Source organism: Aptenodytes patagonicus, chromosome 10, assembly GCF_965638725.1.
Source record: "Aptenodytes patagonicus chromosome 10, bAptPat1.pri.cur, whole genome shotgun sequence".
NCBI classification, from domain to species: domain Eukaryota; kingdom Metazoa; phylum Chordata; class Aves; order Sphenisciformes; family Spheniscidae; genus Aptenodytes; species Aptenodytes patagonicus.
In genome coordinates, this window is record NC_134958.1 from 8893920 (window position 1) to 8914030 (window position 20111).

At 43.3% G+C, this 20111-nt stretch overlaps 1 protein-coding gene across 2 annotated transcripts in view; it reads left to right on the forward strand.

The window, feature by feature from the left end:
- MCTP2 (multiple C2 and transmembrane domain containing 2) overlaps window positions 1–20111 on the forward strand; it is a 107943-nt gene that overhangs the window by 25819 nt on the left and 62013 nt on the right. The window contains exons 9-12 of one of the 2 annotated variants that reach the window (XM_076347985.1): window positions 6331–6495; window positions 8334–8464; window positions 15153–15339; window positions 18912–19005. In XM_076347985.1, the coding sequence (XP_076204100.1) occupies window positions 6331–6495; window positions 8334–8464; window positions 15153–15339; window positions 18912–19005 (577 nt within the window). The remainder of the gene's footprint in view (window positions 1–6330; window positions 6496–8333; window positions 8465–15152; window positions 15340–18911; window positions 19006–20111) is intronic. The other variant, XM_076347986.1, reaches the window with a different exon arrangement.

The window sequence follows — 20111 nt, forward strand, 5'->3', positions numbered from 1 at the left end:
AGACAGATCTAAATTTCATCTCTGTAGGTTTAGGCAAATAAAAGTTTTCTATTTGAAATGGTTTTCCTGGGGTTTTTTTGCGCTGAACTATAGCTGACCTGTATTGTAATGTTTAGCTTTTCTTCTTCTACAAATACAGGGAAAATTACTTATTTTAAGGATGGACAAAATGAATATAACTTTCACAGCTTTTTTTTAATCTGTATTGCCTACATAAAAGAAGTCTGGTTATACTCTAATTTGGCCATTTTATGTTATCTTAGTGCAGATTTGGCACAGCAGTGTCCTTAAATGAGTCTTGTCACATCGGTCACGGGATTCTTGCTGGCTTCCCAAATTCACCCCAAATGGTTAGTACCCCTGTTTGATGGCATTAATACCTGATGCAACCCCATGTCAGACTGGCGAAGGGGTTCACGTGGGCGGTTGTGGATGCCGTGCACTCTTCACCTGCGTTCTCTGAGCTCACTTGCTTTTAGAAGAAAAAGCTACATGTCAGACAACAATGAAAACAGCAGCAGTACAAGGTCTCCTGTCTAGCTATGGTTGTCTCACAGTCATTACAGATGGTATGCAGGAAGGATTTCAGCAACTGAATATTGTCTTTTAAATCACTTTGGTGCAAGAGCTGTTGAACAGGATGACTTAGCTATCTGTTGATTACACAGTATATATTTTTCACTGCCGCTAGAAGGGAATCATCACACGCTTGTGCAGATTCCCAAGACATGGGCAGCACATCCAGATCCCTCATTTTTCACGGGAGCTGAGAACAGCATTGTCCTCTGTGGGAGCTGTCTCCAAGAGTGCACAGCTTTCTTCTTTTTCTCATGGAGGGTAGCACTGCAGAGGGAAGAAGATACTGTTAGGCAGTATTAATATATGCACTCGTATCTGTGTGTTGGCAAGCTCTCCCCTCTTTTCATTTTTTATTTCTGGGGCTATCTGGGGCGCAGGGGGAGTTGGTAGCTATCTCTGCTGGAGCCCAACACGCTGATGCTCAGTAGCCTTGTTTGTCCCGGGTGGCTTGAGTCTCACCTTGAGCGCCCTGCGTGCTATTTCCAGCATTTGTACAGCTGACTAACCTTTAAGTGTTGAACATCTATGAAGCAAATAAACAGGTTTGCTTGGGGTGGATTGACCCGCAGCAGTTCAGTCCTGAAACAAAAGCGACGCCATTGCCACCTTGATAGCCTAAGCTGATTGAATAAATTGGCTGAAAGGCTGACCGGACCCAAGCACTCCTCGGCGTCTCATCACAGGGGAAAATACCTCGCTCTTCTTTTATTCTGCGTGGGCTGTTAGGTTTCATTTTTGCCTGCCTCATTGTATTTGGCTTTCTCCCACAATACCCCGTGGGCAGCGGCGCTCTCTGAGTGTTTCACGGAGCGGAGGGACTCGCTTGCCACAGGGTCACGCATCGTGGCAGCAATCTCGTGTCGGTTCACTTGCCTTTCTTGCTGCCCTCTCCTCTTTCCCAGGGGGAGACTGCCTCTGCAAAATGGTTTCCCTGCCTAATGAGCAGAGGTCCAAAGAGTCTTCCCATTTGCGTGTTGTTGTTTTCTCAAATGGCAAATTACGTGGCCCAGTTTCGATGTTGACCTCTTCACAGGGATTGCAGCAGGCTTTCTGTTGTCCTGTCTCATCCTTTTAAATGAAAGATGTGAGAGATGGGTTTGCTTCACACTTGGCCACCTCGCCATGTCATTTAAATGTACAATTTCTCTGCATCTCTTTATTGCTTCAAAAACAAGTTTGAACTTGGGGCATGTATGTGTGTGTCAGAAAGAGACAGATTTGAAAGCAGCCCTGATGCACCAGAGGGGATTCGCTGGGTGCCTATAGAGGGAGATTATATACAAATGGTGTTAGCAGGGAGACTCAAGTTCCCAAAGGATTCTGTGAAGCCGGGTCAATGAGCCGGTTCTTTCCCCTCCAAAGCTCTGGCATTCTTGCTCGTCTCCTGTTTTTGCCTCTGTGAAGGCAGAATATGGCCCACCTGCTCATTCTTGTCCAGCTTTCTTCTTTAAACCAGAAAATAACAAAAAATCGGAAGTTGGTGTGCAAAGCTTTTATATTCGTTTTGAAACCGGAAACCAGATTCTGAGAATGGTATTGTGAGCACTGATTCTTAATTTTTCTGTTCAGAGACGTGGGATGTTTTCTGGGGAAATGTTCTTTCTAAGCAGCAGGGAGAAGAACTGTCTTCTGTTCCTCACATGGCAGGGTCCTGCTCTATGACCAGGCCATACTTTTGCTTCAGAAAAGATTACTCATTACTTACCTGATGTTGCACAGTCCCTAAATCTGCACTAAACATGGGCTCCTAGACTTTAAAAATATCTAGTTTGTTTTTTTAAGAGTAAAGCTTTCTGGATATTCTTGTGCTTACTACTTTCTTTCTGTCTGGCTTGTTTGATGGATGCTTTTTCTTCAAGTTGTTATCCATTTTAGAGCAGTGAACTGCTCACAAAGGTGACCTTTATGCTATCACTGGTTATTTGCACCCAGAGCCCAGCCAAAATCAGAGCTCTATCTGGAGACAGCCCCTCAAATTCTCTTCTTAAGACTGTCTTGATTTCAGAAGTAATGGGAGGGCAGGAAGGAATAAGCAAACTTGTCCAATGTCTTGTGCTTGGGACGTGTGCCAACTTCCATCATAAAGCATATGTTTCCTAATTTCCAGCCCTATAGCCTGATCCTAGCTTCAGCCAACTTTTCTGTACCTCTGCAAGGCACCTTTACTTTGGTCTGGGACGTAGCCAGAGTGTGAGCTGGCTGACTGCAGAGAGTTTACAGGAAAATATAGCAGCAGAGGTCTGAAGGACGTGGCATCCAGTCTGGGAGCACAGCTGAAAAGAGCTCGGGTTCAGCAGCAGGAGGAGCTGAAATACCCAAGTGCGGAGGCGTCCGTAGCCTGGGAGGTAACAGGGAAAGGGAAGAGCTGGAAAGATAAAACCACTTTAGAATTGTCACTGATTAAGCAGTTATGTCCTCCTTTTCTGGCCAGTGTAGAGAGGGGCTTTGACTTTTCTGGTGTCTCATCGTGAAGGCAGATTAGTGTAGTGCTTGGGGTGGGTTTTTTCAGTGCTTGTTTTGCCCCTGAGTAGCTTTGGGCTGATGAGTGCACTCCTCTGTGCTCTGCTGTGTGATAGTTTTTCCAGCTCAGAGGGAGGCTGTGAAGTTTAATCAATTAACTCTGTGTAAATCAGTTTGAAATGAGTAGGTGTGGAGTATCAGAGAGGAGGTAAGACTTTTAAAATAGATAATGCAATAGCATTTTCTTGTCACCGGGGAGGCATCTTCCCTAGTGCAGATTTCCCCAGGCAACACTAAAGTTGTCTCATTGATGGTCCAGGTCCGTGGGTCTACCACACATCTGGGTTTCCCCAGCCATGCTTCCTTCCAGAAACTGTGAGTGGAATCTGAGACACCGCCTGTTTGGCTGGGATTTCCATCAGGGTGGTCAGAGGAACAGCCTGCCAAGTGCCTGGGGAGGCTGGAGAGGTGGCCACAGAGCATGCACAGAGCGGGTCTTTGGTGTGCGCGTAGACGATATGAGACACAGGAGACATGCCAGACCTGCTGAGCACACGCTGTGGGAATGACCTGGGCATGTCCAGGAAATCCAAAGCATTCCTAAGGTGATGGGCTGGCTTGCAGGGGTGCGAGGCAAGCGGCCATCCCGGGCTCTGTGCCGCTTCATTTGAAGAGAGGCTTGTGGCGGTGGCAGAGCTGGGTTGGGGGAGGTAGGAAGCAGACTGCAGTCATCAAGCCTGTGTTGAGGTGCTGCAGATCAGCACTATGCCCTAAACCAGTTGCAGACATCTTAGCTTCTCTATCCAGTGTGATGCTCTAAAGTGATGCTAGATCTTGTCCAGAAAGTAGCCAGGTCCCGTTAGCTGGAGATCAACATACCCCTCTTCTGAGATAAGCACAGAGCACTTTTGCAGCTGTGCAGCCATCCAGAAAGGGGGTGCACAAGGCCATTTGCTAGGGGCCACCTGTTTTGGAAAGTCAGAGTTGATAAATTGCAATGTGCTCTAGTAATACGGAGCTGCAGGCGCTGATTTTTCTCGGGACTGTGTGGAATCTGGGCTGGTTTGGGTACCTCCCAACAGTCCTTTGAACTGTCAAGTCAATGGCTAAAAGGGTGGGGTTATGTATGCTACAGAATTTGGGTTGGAAGACCCCCAACGCTGAGTGACTCCCTAAAATACTGGCTTGGTTAAAAAATGAAAAGAATCCAAATTTGATTTGAAAACTGAGTGATAACAACTGTCTTTCGTGTTCAGCCTGGAAGCTTTGAAGAGAACTGGATGCTTTGTTTTTAAAAGAAATTGTAACGCGGATAATAAACTTTGTCTGTTTTTTTTGTGTGACCTAACATCAAATACCTCTTCCTCCTCTGAGGAAGGAGCGGGGGGGAGGGAAAATCCTTGGTCCTAAAGCAGCAAGTACATCACATCAAACATGACTATGTTAAATACTAAAATGTTCAAAGTACAACCGAGATAGATAAAGGCTTTGATGGGAAGTGGATATTTCCCAGGGACATTACAAGCAATAATCCAGATGTTATGGTGTAATGCAACGAGTGTCCATGGATAGATGGGGAGCTCAAGCCAAGCAGCGCCTGCTGTAGGCCTTAGCCCTCCACTCCCATGCTGTTACGCCATATGGAAGCAATCTCCAGGCCCCTTTAATAGCCAGCTTTGGATTCCATTTTCACAGGGCTCATAGAGCTAAGTGGAGCTGTTTTATGGACAAGTTAGATAGAAGCCTTTCCAAGATAAACATCCAATTCGAAATTAGGACATACCAAGCTGCAAAATTATTTTAGGGCATATTTCATGGAAGCACTGCCATTTTTCTAAGGCGATTGCCAGACTGTAGAATGCCCTTTGATCCCTTGTGGACATTACTCCCTTTTTTATAAAAAGGATGTTGAAATAGTTCAGTGTTTAGGGAGGAATATATCTGCCGGGACTTTGAAGTATGTCCATGGGAACAGTCATGCTCTAGCTTTTTGGCCTAAAAGACGAACTTTAAAAGAAAAAAATAAAAAAGAAATTACATTGCAGCTGGATTTATGAATCAAAATCTCGTTTTCTTTTTAAAGGTAGGAATTTTTAATCAATGTGCCAGGAAAGCCAAACGGGATGTTTAAATAGAAGTATATTAATATGCTTGTGGGATTCAAAGAGTTGGGTATTTTAACCAGTAAAAAGCGAGTAAAAAATTTGTGAGTTCACCACCCATGATTTAAGAATTTTGTTGCTGGGTAATTGATCCATAAAAAGTAATCTTCAGACATCAGGTGCTTTTGCAATCGTTTTATTTAGCAACAATATTTCTTACTTGCTTTTAAAGCTAACACATCCTGTTTTAAAGTGACTTGTGAAATCTTCTCCTCCGTCTTGCTCCCACCTGTATATGACATGATTGAAGCTCTGAAGTGTGGCGAGTTAAAAGTTGCTTCACGAGAATAAAATACGGCAGGATTTTTACTGCGAGAAGAAAAGTATAGCCTTGAGTTTTAATGTTTCCAGCTCACTCCCCCCAAATAAAGGCCTATTTAATCATCCTCTGTCCAATAAAATATTGCCAGTTAGCAAACTGTTAGCGCAGCCGGGCTGTGTAGGATGAAGCTGCGAAGGTAACAAATGCAGCTACCAGGTAACCATAACTCCAGATAAAGAGCCCGGTGGTGTCAGTGTTTTTTCAGCTGGCATCAGTATTTTTGATTCGTGAGCTCGGTTTCTGGAAGCAGGAGCTGCAAAGGCACCAGGCAAAGAGCTAACGCGGACGACAGGCGGTTGAGTGATTGAGGAGGTGGAAGATGCATGCCCAGCCTTTCACCTGGCCATAGACTTTATGGTTGTGGGCTGTCTCCCCAGAAAGGACGGACCTGCATTTTATGGACGTAGCTGGAGACATTTAGGAGTTTTGTTTAGTTTCTCCCCTCTTCCACCTCTTCTCCCTGTCACGGTCCTGTGTCTTTCCCTGAGCCAAGGTAACAGAGCGCTCTCGACACTCAAGGTCTGCTCTTGCCGAAGCTCAGCCAGGTTAGGTGAAGTCGACTTCTCTGGTGGTTTAAGCTAACCCTGCTGATTTTGCCCCGATGCTGAGCATCATCCCTTCACGGGGCCAGCCGTAGTACAGTACAGGCAGAAAATCCATAGCACCTTTCTGCCCTCCATTCCCTCCTTACTCCTAGGGGATCGTGGTACCTCTCTCACATCTGGTGCTTTCATATCGTAGTCAGTTTGAGCATAAAAATGTGGGTTTGGGTGTATAAATGTTTCACGTCACTGACTTGCTTTTCAGTCGAGTTTCATGCGGAGTGTGCGACTCTCCGACTCTTTGCGCAAGAACCAGTTGTGGAACGGGCTGGTCACCATCACGCTCTTGGAGGGAAAGGACATCCCTGGAGGGGGCTTGGCAGAGATTTTTATTCTCCTCAAACTGGGAGATCAAAGATACAAGAGTAAGGTAAGTATTAAGGATTTCCTTAAGTTTGCTGAGGCCAATACAGAACTTCGTGTTTCTTTTACTGGTGTTGCTAACTCAGATGGAACTATTCTTGAATCTCTTTTATATAAGTGAAATCAAAAGCAGGAGACCAGATCAGGGACATTAACATTTTACTAATATGTTTTATATGCCAATATAGAAATAGGAAGTTAGGAATATTGTGTGTATCTGTTTTTGTGCATTTAACATACTCATCACATTGATGGATGTTTGACATTAATATGAAATGAAATAAAGCTATGTGTGTTTTGATCTCTGCCAGTACAGAAGTCAAGTTTGCAATGTTAGGTGTGCTGGAAAAGCAGACCTGAAATGGTTCCCAGTGCAGGGGAATTTTTGTTTTTAAAGCACCTTTCTTGAAAAAGATGTTACATGTAGCAGAACCTGCCCTCCCCCCCCCCCCCCCCCAAACACACAGAATATTCCACGGGTTTGATTTGAATTTTTATTCTTCTAGGCTGTGTTTACTTGTATCCAGTACTGTTTCATGGGAATCTGAGAAAGGAATGGGATTCCCAAAGATACACACTTTATCTCCAAAGTCTAATAAGGAGAGGGGCTATAATTAAAATAATACTCTGTTGAGAAAGCAAGAGCTTTGCATGTCATGAACTGGAAGTGCGGAGGGAGGAGGAGGAAACAAACAAACCAACCCCCTCCTGTACAAAACGTACAGAGCAAGTTCACAGAACATAAAGTTCAGATGTAGGCGCATCTGAAACCTGCACTCTGTCCCCCACATCGGACCTCAAACCAAGGTCATGATACGATGTTTTTATTTAGAAAAGCAGCTTTGAAAAATAACAAATGGGTTAGTTATTTTAGAAGAAATATACGTTATTCCCATTAAGATCCCTTTTTATGTTTCTCTTTAATGGTTCATAGCCTGTGTCATGAATCTGCAAGACTGCGCTGTTTGCAATCACAGAAAATTAAAAAGTTTAAAATGGGGAGTCAAGCACAACGTTGTCTGCAATGAGTTAATTGCTTAGTATTTCTGTCTGGGGTCCAGCGAAAGTTGGGGCCTGCTGCCTTTACACCCTAATAAGATTTCAAATTGGCAGTACTTCATGTTCTTTTCTGGAGTTTATTCAACTTATGAAGTACCATCTCTCATGGCCTAGAAAAGCGGACAAGGTGGGAGAAATCTCAGCCATGGTCCAGCTAATCCTATCTCCTGTTCTCTCAGTGGCCGTGCTAATATTGATGGTGGGTAGCGTAGTGTGATACGAATTGCAAGTGATATAAGTCCCAATCCGGTGAATACTCAGAGTAACCTGAACACATGAACAATCTCGCTGAGCTCGGAGGGACAATTTACAGATATCAAATGGATGTTAATAATTTCAAGGCTTCTCCTTCCTTGCTATATCTTAACACAGAAGGGTAAAAAATACCGGTTTGGGTTGCTGAATTCATTCAAACCTGTTTTCAGGTGATTGTCCTCAAAAGGTTTATTCTTGATTTCTTCCAGTGTGTGAGTGAGGTTGAATGATGACCACGGTTCACTGAAAGTGGAGCTGGTGGATCCACTTTGCATTTCAGAACTTCTCCAGCCATTCATTCACATCGTGCTTGCATATTTATCGTTATTGGGAGAGAGGAAAGAGTTTTTGGTGGTTTTTTTTGAGAAAGATGAGGCTCTGCATGATAGGCTGGGGAGCTTTGGTTGGAATGACCTTAGTACTTGATGTCCTAACATCCGGCCTTGTTCTTGTAGAAGAATTGATATGTGCTTTACTGTGGAAATAAGTACCGTTTAAGAAAAGTAAATATTATAACTGCATGTTTTCTAGACACTGTGTAAGAGTGCAAATCCTCAGTGGAGGGAACAGTTTGATTTTCACTACTTCTCTGACAGGAAGGATATGTTGGACATTGAGGTCTGGAGAAAGGATAACAAAAAGCACGAGGAGCTTTTGGGAACGTAAGTTGGGTTTTGTTTTTTTATATTTTGGAGGGGATGCAGTAAGTACAAAAGACAATGTGACTTTTATTATTACTTTTAAAATTGAGTAATTTATTTTCATTACCAGCATCATACTGTATGTTTCTCTCCTTATTCCGGTCATGTCCAGATGCCTCTGTAAGGGTGTGTTTATTAAAACCAATTACTGGGTAACTGATTAACCACGACCTGAATGCGGAGACAGCCAAGCTGACTCTGCACATGCTGACTGTAAAATCCCAAATACCATCAGTGGCAGCCGTTTCTGGGAGAGCCGGTGGCAGCAGGGGGGGCAGTACTTGTCTGCATTTGCATGGTGATATTGCTCCAGACCCCTTGTGCTTCACAGGGCTGATTCGCTGCTTCAGGCTGGCGGCAGCTCAGGGATCTTTGTGCTCCTTTTGAGAGTGGCACTGGTGTCCCTCTTCTCTGTTTGCACCTTGGTGGTGTGTTCTTGTAGCCTTGTTTACATATGGGTCCTGTTACCTGGGTTTGCTTTATTTGGGTAAGCTCTTCCCCATTGCCACAGAGGACTGATCTCTGGGGGTTTGGTGCCCCATGCTATTGCACAAGCTCATGTTGTTTAAAGCATCATTTTCAGGGGTGGCCTCACAGGTGATTTACCTATCTCCTGACCGATACCAGATTTTGTCCCACTGCATTATTCCATTATAGCTTCAAATTCTCAAGTAATGATCTTATGCCACGTTAGCAGATGAGACTTTTTGTGGGATAGCAGTCAACATTTTCTTTTAATTTTTTAATGGGAATAGAATATGGTTCCTACTCTTATGTCCTGCTCTTTCCTTTCCGCTCTAACTCCATCTTATTTTGTACAGTATTAGTACAGTCTTAGTTTCCTAGTCATAACTGTATCTTTTTCCTTCTTTTGGCTTGCAGCATTGTCATCTAGACCCATCTCCCCAAACTGCATCTGCACAGTTGGCTACATGCAGCACCACCAAGACCCGTTTAATTTACTGGAGCCCTTCTTGGGTCTGCCCGTGCTTATCTGCTTGCAGGATCAGTGCCACAACCTCTAAATTCTTAGGGGCAGGGATCCTGTCTGCAGTTGTTTGCTGTTCTCACCTGGTGAGGGTTTCACAACTTGCTGACTAAATAACAGTAACTCATAAGAACGTTCTCTTACTTTAAGCATTCAAATAGTTTGAAACTATTCACTGAAAAGAACAATGCCCTTTGGCTCTACAAATGTTTGTGGTTTTGCAGAGCAGGAAATGCTTTCTGGCTGAATGCTGTTGCTCATCACATGGAGAAGTGGCTGAAGATGAATCTGTTCCTTCCATTCTCACAGTTACTTTTATTACTTCTGATATTCTGTTTAGAGTTAGGAAATGTAGCAGTGTTTGCGGCTTGCCTCTGCTCAGTCTCCCTGATGCTGGAGCAATTCTTCCTTAGGTTTTCCCCCCCACTTTTTTTTTTCCTACTGGTTTCTGGCAAGCGGTGTTCAGTGTGGAAAAAAATTATCAGCAAAATGCTTATTCTATTATTAAAGATTTCAGCACTGGGAAAGCCTGCGTCTGTTCGATTTACCTTCAAGTTATTTTTGCTGTCTATGTGGAGAGAAAATATTGCTGTTGTTGCCTTAAGCACAGCAAATTCTCTGTAGCATCAAAACAGGAAAAAATTTTACTAGATTTTTAAAGAGCAATTGCAAGAATAGGTGAACACCAAATGCATAATAACAAGCCTTGTTTGTACACTGTAGAAACTTTTGACACCCAATAAAATTTTATGAAGGGTTCAAGTGCAGTCGAATCTGGAAAAGGATTCTGTAGACAAAAAAGCATTATGAGGTGCCATGTTTATTGTCTCCATGGCTTCCAAGTTGAGTTTTGAGATTTCTGGATTTCACGACATCATTGTAAGAAAGATTCTTTAGTAAAATGTTTGTGGGTTATATTCAGTCATCACATACAGCAGTACAACCCAACTGCCCTCAAATAATTTGCATGGTTTTAAGGAAAAGGCAAAATTTTCTGGATCTTAATTAGTAATTCTGTGGTCAATTTGTGGATAAAGGTAGGATTCATTATGCTCCCTCAGAGCCACGTAGGTTGAACTGTGTTGGTTAGACCCTTATATATATATATATTTAATATTTAAATGAAGTTGAGGAGATGCACAAGGTGGAGTCATGTCTGATAATCCAGACTGCTGAACTTTTGTGGAATAGACTTCTGTTAATTCCTTTAGACCCAGGATTTCATGTAGGATGGATGCCTTAAGCCCCTGGAACATGGCTTTTCTCCCAGGCATAATTTGGTTTCAAGGTAAAATATTGTTCTTGAAATAGGACCTGAAGCATCTGTGGAGACTATGGAACATGTAGAATAAGAAATGTGTGGGACCTCTGGTACTAAGCATTAACACCTGGGGCCTTTGCTTCTGAATTAGTGAAGAAACATTTGGTGTGATTTCATGACACCCTTCTCCTATCACGAAATGAACCCTCACATCGTAAGCTAAATTATTACATTCAGCTTACCTGTGTTCGCCTTAGATTTTCAGCTGGATCCAGTTTCTCTTCCTCGCTTAAAATACTGCAGCATAGAGTGGTTCAGCTGCCAGGGTCCAACGCTGAGGGGTGGCTGTGTTTTGGTGCTGGATGAAATAATCCCTCTATTTAGTCTGCACGGAACTGTTGGTAACATTTATTGAGTGCTTTTTTGCGTCCTTTGGGATAAGAGGCATGCTATAAACAGGAGATGATGTTAATGTATATTAATAAACAAAGGTGTTAACGTGTGCGGAATTTGTCCGGGCAGAGTTAAATTGTTTATGCCAAGTTGTTAGAGAGTGTTTCTGCATTAAGGGATATGTTTTGAAAAAGACATGCTGCAAAATGTTGGTTTTTTTTTTCCTTCACATATTTACCTCAAGAAAGAAGTTTTACAAAAACTGCTAGACTTAAGACCATGAGCTATGAGATTGGAGTGCATCCAATATTTTTATGATGAATGCCTCCAGGAAACAGTGTCTTTGCAACAAGAAACAATCCTTATTTTAAAGGCCATGCTTTTGGGATGGAGCAGCAAAATCTACTATGGCTGCATCCAAACCTTTCATTTAAATTTCACCAAGCTATAGGAAGAATCAGACAACCCTTATCTGTAGAGTAAGTCAGAATAAGACCTTATTAATTGTCTCCCTGACACCTGTGGCATTTATTCCTTTTCAAATATTAATCATAGATGCATCTTGCTGTATACTGTGATAATGATTCTGACCTCTTTTGTGAAGGGCTTTCAAGAATTCTGCAGGGGGAAAAAAAGGCAATGTTTTGTGCAGATTTTTTCATAGGTATTTATATATATTTAAGGATACTTGCTCATCATAATTTGATGAACTGTGGATTGAGTAATAAAATACAACTCCATAATTACTGGTAAGAGGCTAAGCCCAGCACCTTTTAATGAAATTTTAACATTTGATTCCCTGATAAAGTTAAATAATTTAATCCCAAATTTACTGTATAGTGTTCTCAAGTAATACTTCTCTGCAAAATGAATAAAAAAGGGGGAAAAAAAAAAGTTTGGCAGCTAAAGATGAGGGCTGTAAGTCAAAAGAACAGTCTTAAATTAAAGCTGTGGTGTAATCCTCTATGGGACTAAAGGTCAATATAGAGGTGTAGACCTAAATATTGATCAGGAGGAGGAAGGAAAGCATTTGATTAATTGTGGTTAAAAAAAAAGTGATACATTTGCGTGCACAATGCACTCTTAACTTACAGAATTGTATCCACTATAGATCATGCATATAGCCATGTGTGTGAAAGATTATACCTGAATTTAATATGTAATATAGCAAAAGATGACGACAAGCAGAGCTATCGTATTCTGAGATAGGATTACTATGTTGAGAATTTAACTCGAGATCATTTGCATCACCTAAAATACAAATAACCTGAGAGTTTTGCCCTTTGCATTCATATTGGGCAACTTTGAGCAAAAAGTGGGTTGCCTCCATTAGTTTTATACTGTGCCCATCGCTATAGTCTCTTACCACTTTCCTGTGAAATAATTATTTGTAATAAGGTCTTGCAGATAGAAAGCTGAGAGAAGGAAAGGAAAGAGTTTCTGTTTCAGGAGGATGGGGGAAGTAGTTTGGAAATCATTAGACTTGTTTTAATAGTGTAGAAACGTTTGTGTGGAAACTGCTGAATTATATAGTAAATTGAATGTCTAATTGTTTTTACCAACCTGCATTCTTTGCAGTCTGATCAATTATGTTGTGTAACCTAAATGAAACAGCTGTCTTTTTTTTTTCTTAAGCCTTTTGCCATTTGCAAGTGCAAATGTTGGATTTTCTTTTCAGTTCCTCAAAAGAAAATAGAGGCATACCATCACCTTGAGTGAACACAGATGTTTTAAGGAAGTTAGTTTGCACAGAAATCAGACATGATTTGAGGAAGAAATGCTTATACTCCACCTCCTGCTGTTTTCCCCTCCACATGTGCATCCCTCCTACCCCCACACCCTTATACTTGATCTTTTCTTTAACCTTTGGCTAATCAAATTCTTTTAATAAGAGAAACAATTCCTATTTGCCAAAACAAGCTAGAATTATATTTAACTTTGTCTTTGAGATACGAGAGATTTCTGAGGTTATCTATTGGTGGGAGATGCACTGTTGTCTGAACGAGTTGTCTTTTCTGTCTTACCCTATGGAAAGTTCTTAACACAAAAAAGCAAATGCAGCTTTTCCCAGTTGTGGACTGTGAGTGGGTGGTGTATGAAATGCTGATGTGGGAGACGTGGCCTGTATTGCCAGCTGAACCACAGACCAGCTGGGTGACCCCAGAGTTTTCCCCTCTCCTTGCTTCAGTTTCTTCATCTGTAAAATAAAAAAAAAAAAACCAAACCACAAAAAAACCCAACCCAAAACGCCAAGATAATGATACATTCCCCCTTTTGCACTGATACCTAAAGTATCAGTAAAACTGCTGCAGTCTGAGAAGCAACTGTGTTAATGCAGCCAAGGTGATGTTGACCTCCAGTGTGGAAGTGATAAGGTCTTTTTCTCAAATGTTTGCCTTTTTTGTTGTTGTTTTTTATTCCTTTCTGCTGTATTGTCTGTTGTCATATCTTTCTGAAGAGTCTAGGCATAGCAATGAGCTTTAAATGCAACCTCTCACACTTGGAAATTGTGTTGAGAGGCAGCCTACGCGCCAAACAGTGTCGGTACTCTTCCTGGTTTGTTTTCTTTCTCTTTCAAAGCACTTGAAAGCAGTTAATAAGAGTAAACTTGCAACCTGTTGTACATTCAGTGCGGTGAATAGCAAAGAGCACACTTAAGGCAAAGTCACCCCCATTGATTCTGGTCAGAAGAAGCTTACGCAAGAGCTGTGTTTTAATACACGGAGTTACTGGATGACTTAAAAACTCATCAGAGCAATGACTTTTACTTCATAACATAGTTTGGGTTTTCAGGCTGAAATGTTTTGGGATTTTTTTTTTCCGCCCCCCTTAGCATTCGCAGAAAATAGGCTGTTAAGAAGCGGAAAGCATGCAATTTATAGCAGATGGGTATAAACCGCTCCAGCTCTACTACTGGAATGGGATCAATCAGGAACACTACATGCACCATTTACCCAGAAGAAACCCACCTGGGGGAACCCTGTGGAATTTTAGCCTATTAAGACAACACCTTAACAAGTTTAGTTTAAATAAAAACTTGTCGGCAGGCATTAAGCGGAGCGAAAGCTCTCGCCCTCCATCATCCGCTCGCTGTCCCTTTGAGAAATGTGACTCCCCTTGCACTGTGGCAACAAAGCTTCTCCTTCCTTAATTTTTTTTTTTCCTTTTTCATCTGTAACTTTTGTTCAGCCTGTTCTTAAAAGCCAAGCCCCACGGAGGTTCAGAAAAGTTCCACTCCATTTACTGGACTTCTAAATAGAAGGCATTTAGCCGAGCCAAGTGATTAGGCTTTCTGTTGCATTTAACTGCTCCCTTCGTGTATAACTGGCTGTCTAGTGATCCTATCTGTTTTAGCCCATACTCTTCTTTTATTATTGTCTCTTTATGAATTCCTCTTTTTTCCCTCCTTATTTTTATTTTTTTGGGGAAGTATCAGGTTAATGATATATATTATATGTAGGGGTTGGGGGGGACTTTTAAGGCAATCCTTCCCTTTGGGAAATATAACAGTGCACTGAAAATGTAGCTCTAGTAAGGCTTGTAAAAGAGATTGGGGCATACAGTATAATGTAGCATAAAATGGAGTATGTGACTTTAAAGAAACTAATCTATTTTAGGCTAATGTTTTAAATTTTGCGTTGCCCCTTTTCTTTTCCCCTAGGTGAAATAAAATTGTGTTTCAAATCCATCACAAAGCACTAGGGGATTTTAGAGGGGAAGTGAGGCAGGCCAGAGTTAAGTTTTCCTACTGTACTTGCAGCCCAAACCTTTTACCTCTGCTTACCAGTAGGTGAACCAGAAAGCAAAACTGACAGTAAGTGCAATAGAAACTGGCTAATTGATTTCCCATGTTTAACTTTGAGATGCCTTTTTTTTTTTTGCATTCTTTACATCCTGAACAAGCAGCAAGTTTTGGTGCCTGCTTGCTACCGAAATCAAGCTGGTTGCTTTATTTTTTTTTTTCCCAGCTCTTTTTTTCTTATTAACCCTTGGCAATGTCGTTCTAGGTGCCAAGTTGACATTACTGCCCTGCCGACGAAGCAGACCAATTGCTTAGAGCTGCCTCTGGAAAAACAGCCAGGGTCCCTGCTAATGTTGATTGCTGTGGCCCCGTGTACAGGAGTGTCCATTTCTGATCTGTGCGTCTGCCCTTTGGGAGACCCCAGTGAAAGGCAACAGATTTCACAGCGCTATGTGAGTTTGCATTTTTTTTCCTCCTTTAGTTATGAAAGTAGTCAAAATTGCGGGGGGGAGGGGAGGGATTTGTCCAGTCATAATAACATGTCTCCTACCAGAGAAAACTATTACACGGAATAGTTATTATGTTTAGAATGACGAGGAGATTGGCAGGGCAGATAGACCCAAGCAATTTGGCTGCCTGTATTTGTTGATTTTTAAACTAATACTTTTCTTTGCAAACTTGAATTGTATTAACAGATTATTATAGGGAATGAGGCACACTGAATATCACAGAGAGATCATAGCATGCTTAGCTTTCTTTCCTCCTTTGGGGAGGATATGTTCTGGACTTTCAACTGTTGGAAGATAAAGCCATATGATGGCTTCCACGCCTCAATCCTCAAAAGCTGGGCAAGAAGGAATAAGCATGTATCTCTCTAAAATGGGGTGCAAGACTGAGACACGAGGAATTTGAACAACACAAGTCGTTGGCAGGGGAGACGAGGAGGGGGTGTCGCCCTCTATGTCAATGACCAGCTGGAGTGCAGGGAGCTCTGCCTGGGGATGGATGAGGAGCCGACCAAGAGCTTATGGGTCAGAATTAAAGGGAAGGCAGGGACAGGTGACATTATGGTGGGGGTCTGCTACAGGCCACCTGACCAGGAAGACTGAGCGGATGAGGCCCTCTATAGACAGATAGGAGCAGCCTCATGCTCACAAGCCCTGGTCCTCATGGGGGACTTCAACCACCTTGACATCTATTGGAGGGACAACACGGCAGGGCATAAGCAATCCGGGAGGTTCCTGGAATCCATCGATGATAACTTCCTTCTCCAAGTGGTAGAGGAGCCAACAAGGAGAGGTGCTACGCTGGACCTTGTTCCCACCAGCAAGGAGGGGCTGGTGGGAGTGTGAAGCTGAAGGGCATCCTGGGCTGCAGTGACCGTGAAATGGTGGAGTTCAAGATCCTTAGGGCACTGAGGAGGGCGCACAGCAAGCTCACTGCCCTGGACTTCAGGAGAGCAGACTTTAGCCTCTTCAGGGATCTGCTTGGTAGAGTGCCATGGGACAAAGCCCTGGCAGAGGGGCCCAAGAAAGCTGGGTAATATTCAAGGATCACCTCCTCCAAGCTCAGGAGCGATGCATCCCAACAAAGAGGAAGTCTGGCAAAAACGCCAGGAGGCCTGCATGGATGAACAAGGAGCTCCTGGACAAACTCGAACACAAAAAGAAGCCCACAGAGGGTGGAAGCAAGGACAGGTAGCCTGGGAGGAATACAGAGAAATTGTCTGAGCAGCCAGGGATCAGGTTGGGAAAGCTAAAACCCTGATAGAATTAAATCTGGCCAGGGACGTCAAGGGCAACAAGAAAAGATTCTATAGGTATGTCGGGGATAAAAGGAAGACGAGGGAAAATGTGGGCCCTCTCCGGAACGAAACGGGAGACCTCGTTACCCAGGACATGGAGAAGGCGGAGGTACTCAATGACTTTTTTTGCCTCGGTCTTCACCGGCAAGTGCTCGAGCCTCAGCACCCAAGCCGCAGAAGGCAAAGGTGGGGACTGAGAGAATGAAGAGCTGCCCACTGTGGGAGAACTTGCGGTTCAAGACCATCTAAGGCACCTGAAGGTGCACAAGTCCGTGGGACCCGATGAGATCCATCTGCGGGTCCTGAAGGAACTGGTGAATGAAGTTGGTAAGCCACTATCCATCGTATTTGAGAAGTTGTGGCAGTCTGGTGAAGTTCCCACTGACTGGAAAAGGGGAAACATAACCCCCATTTTTAAAAAAGAAAAAAGGAAGACCCGGGGAACTACAGGCCAGTCAGTCTCACCTCTGTGCCTGGGAAGATCATGGAACAAATCCTCCTGGAAGCTATGCTAAGGCACATGGAGGACAGGGAGGTGATTCGAGACAGCCAGCACGGCTTCACCAAGGGCAAGTCCTGCTTGACTAGCCTAGTGGCCTTCTATGATGGAGTGACTACATCAGTGGACACGGGAAGGGCTACAGATGTCGTCTATCATCTGGACCTCTGTAAGGCCTTTGACACGGTCCCCCACAACATCCTTCTCTCTAAACTGGAGAGGTATGGATTTGATGGGTGGACTGTCCGGTGGGTGAGGAATTGGTTAGAAGGTCACATCCAGAGGGTAGTGGTCAACGGCTCAATGTCCGGATGGAGATTGGTGATGAGTGGTGTCCCACAGGGGTCCGTATTGGGACCGGTACTGTTTAATATCTTCATCAATGACACAGACAGTGGGATCGAGTGCACCCTCAGCAAGTTTGCAGATGACACCAAGCTGAGTGGTGTGGTCGACGTGCCAGAGGGATGGGATGCCATCCAGAGGGACCTGGACAAGCTGGAGAAGTGGGTCTGTGTGAACCTCATGAGGTTTAACAAGGCCAAGTGCAAGGTCCTGCACCTGGGTTGGGGCAACCCCCGGTATCAATACAGGCTGGGGGATGAAGGGATTGAGAGCAGCCCTGCCGAGAAGGACTTGGGGGTGCTGGTGGATGAAAAGCTGGACATGAGCCAGCAATGTGCGCTTGCAGCCCAGAAGGCCAATTGTATCCTGGGCTGCATCAAAAGAAGCGTGGCCAGCAGGTCGAGGGAGGGGATTCTGCCCCTCTACTCTGCTCTGGTGAGACCCCACCTGGAGGACTGCGTCCAGCTCTGGAGCATAAGAAAGACACGGACCTTTTGGAGCGGGTCCAGAAGAGGGCCACGAAAATGATCAGGGGGATGGAACACCTCTCCCGTGAAGAAAGGCTGAGAGAGGTGGGGTTGTTCAGCCTAGAGGAGAGAAGGCTTCGGGGAGACCTTATTGCAGCCTGTCAGTACTTAAAGGGGGCTTATAAAAAAGATGGGGACAAACTTTTTAGCAGGGCCTGTTGCAACAGGACAAGGGGTAATGGCTTTAAACTAAAGGGGGGTAGATATAGACTAGATAAAAGGAAGAAATTTTTTACGCTGAGGGTGGTGAAACACTGGCCCAGGTTGCCCAGAGAGGTGATGGATGCCCCATCCCTGGAAACATTCCAGGTCAGGTTGGACGGGGCTCTGAGCAACCTGATCTAGTTCAAGATGTCCCTGCTTATTGCAGGGGTGTTGGACTAGATGACCTTTAGAGGTCCCTTCCAACCCAAACTATTCTATGATTCTATGATTCTAAGTCAAAGTTACTTTTGAGGACAGATTCCTCACTCCCGATTGAGTGTGCTGCCTTCCTGACCAATGCTGCTTCTCCAGGTCTACCTATGTCCCATTTTCTGTTTTAATTGGCAGATGATACTTGCATAAACATGCAGAGCTCCTTTCAGTCTCCACCATAAAGTTAACATGTTAACTTAGGCGAATGGAGAATTTCCTTAGGAGCAGGTAGCTTATGAAGTTGTGAACCTCAGGGTCATGATGCAGTGAGACTGGGACAGTGGAGATGTATTTATGGGTATATCAGCTGCTGAACTGAAACATCACAGAAATAGCAATGGATATAAAAATGTAAATCATTTAGTAGTTCAATATTTTCTGTTTCTTACTGAATTACAAACAATATATATCTTTATGTTTTCCTCCTTGCAGTGTATAAAGAATTCCTTTCAAGACATAAAGGACATTGGCTTCTTACAAGTCAAAGTTTTAAAGGCAGTGGACCTGTTGGCAGCAGATTTTGCAGGTATTTTATTTCTGTTTTCCAGCATATTGATGCTATAATATATTGTGAGTGCCATAATATATTGCGAGTGCTACTTAGATTTTGTGCAGATCAAGGAAAAGTAAATCTCATCATTTCTCCAGTGGTGAAACTTGCCTCAGGGAACTGAGATACTAAATGGTTTTGACTCCAAAAAGTATGTGGGAAGGTCCAGTGGATGGAGATCAGGTTTCCCCTTTAGATCTGAGCGGCGTGAGCAATAACTTAACACTTAGCATGGTGTGCTGTTGTATTTTCCAGCAGGAATATGTAAAATAAGAGTTGATATAAAGTGATGGTGCCTGCAAAGCAGCCTCTGCATCTTTTATTGGGTGCCTTGTGAGTTCATGAATGAGAGCGAAGGATTTTGGGGGCATCTGACATGGTGCTGAGTGCGTGGGTTTGGGTGGTGCTGCAGGCTGTCACCTGAAAAAGAAAGCTTGCTAGCGATGGGGAAGTGAGTGCGATGGTTTCTCTTACAGCTTGTTTGAGGCTTCGATTTGGGATGATCTTTTTGGTGCTCTTACTCCAAGAAAAGGATGGATTTTCCACTGAGCTGCACCTCAAATTGTGCTTGGTCCTGACAGCAATGGACACTAACACCTTTTAAAAATACAACTTTATATTGTTTCTCCAGGGAAGGTCTAGGGAGTTGATACTTATCTGTAGCGACTGCCTGGATATTATTATTTTTATTATCATCTGCTCCAGAATTCTGGAGACCTTTTAATTCCCCTCTGTATCTTGCAGCAGCTCGTAATTCACAGACACAGCATGGTGTGTTGTATATTTGCTGACATAGTCATTTTTTTTAAGATAACTTGTTGATAAAGGCAGGAAGGATACTAGAGAGAAAACACTCTTGCCCCATTCTCTGGTATTCATGCAGATATTGTAACATATATGAACGTCACTCCTAAAATAAGGACCAAAGGAGAAAGCCCAGCATTAATCACGATACTCTTTCAGTTTCAATTCGCTGCTTAACCCTGCAGTGGAAAAAAAAAAAGGTTACTGCAGACAGCAGTACTTAAAAAACTGAAGAACTTAATTTGAAAACAAACAAAAAACCTGCCAATAACGAACGG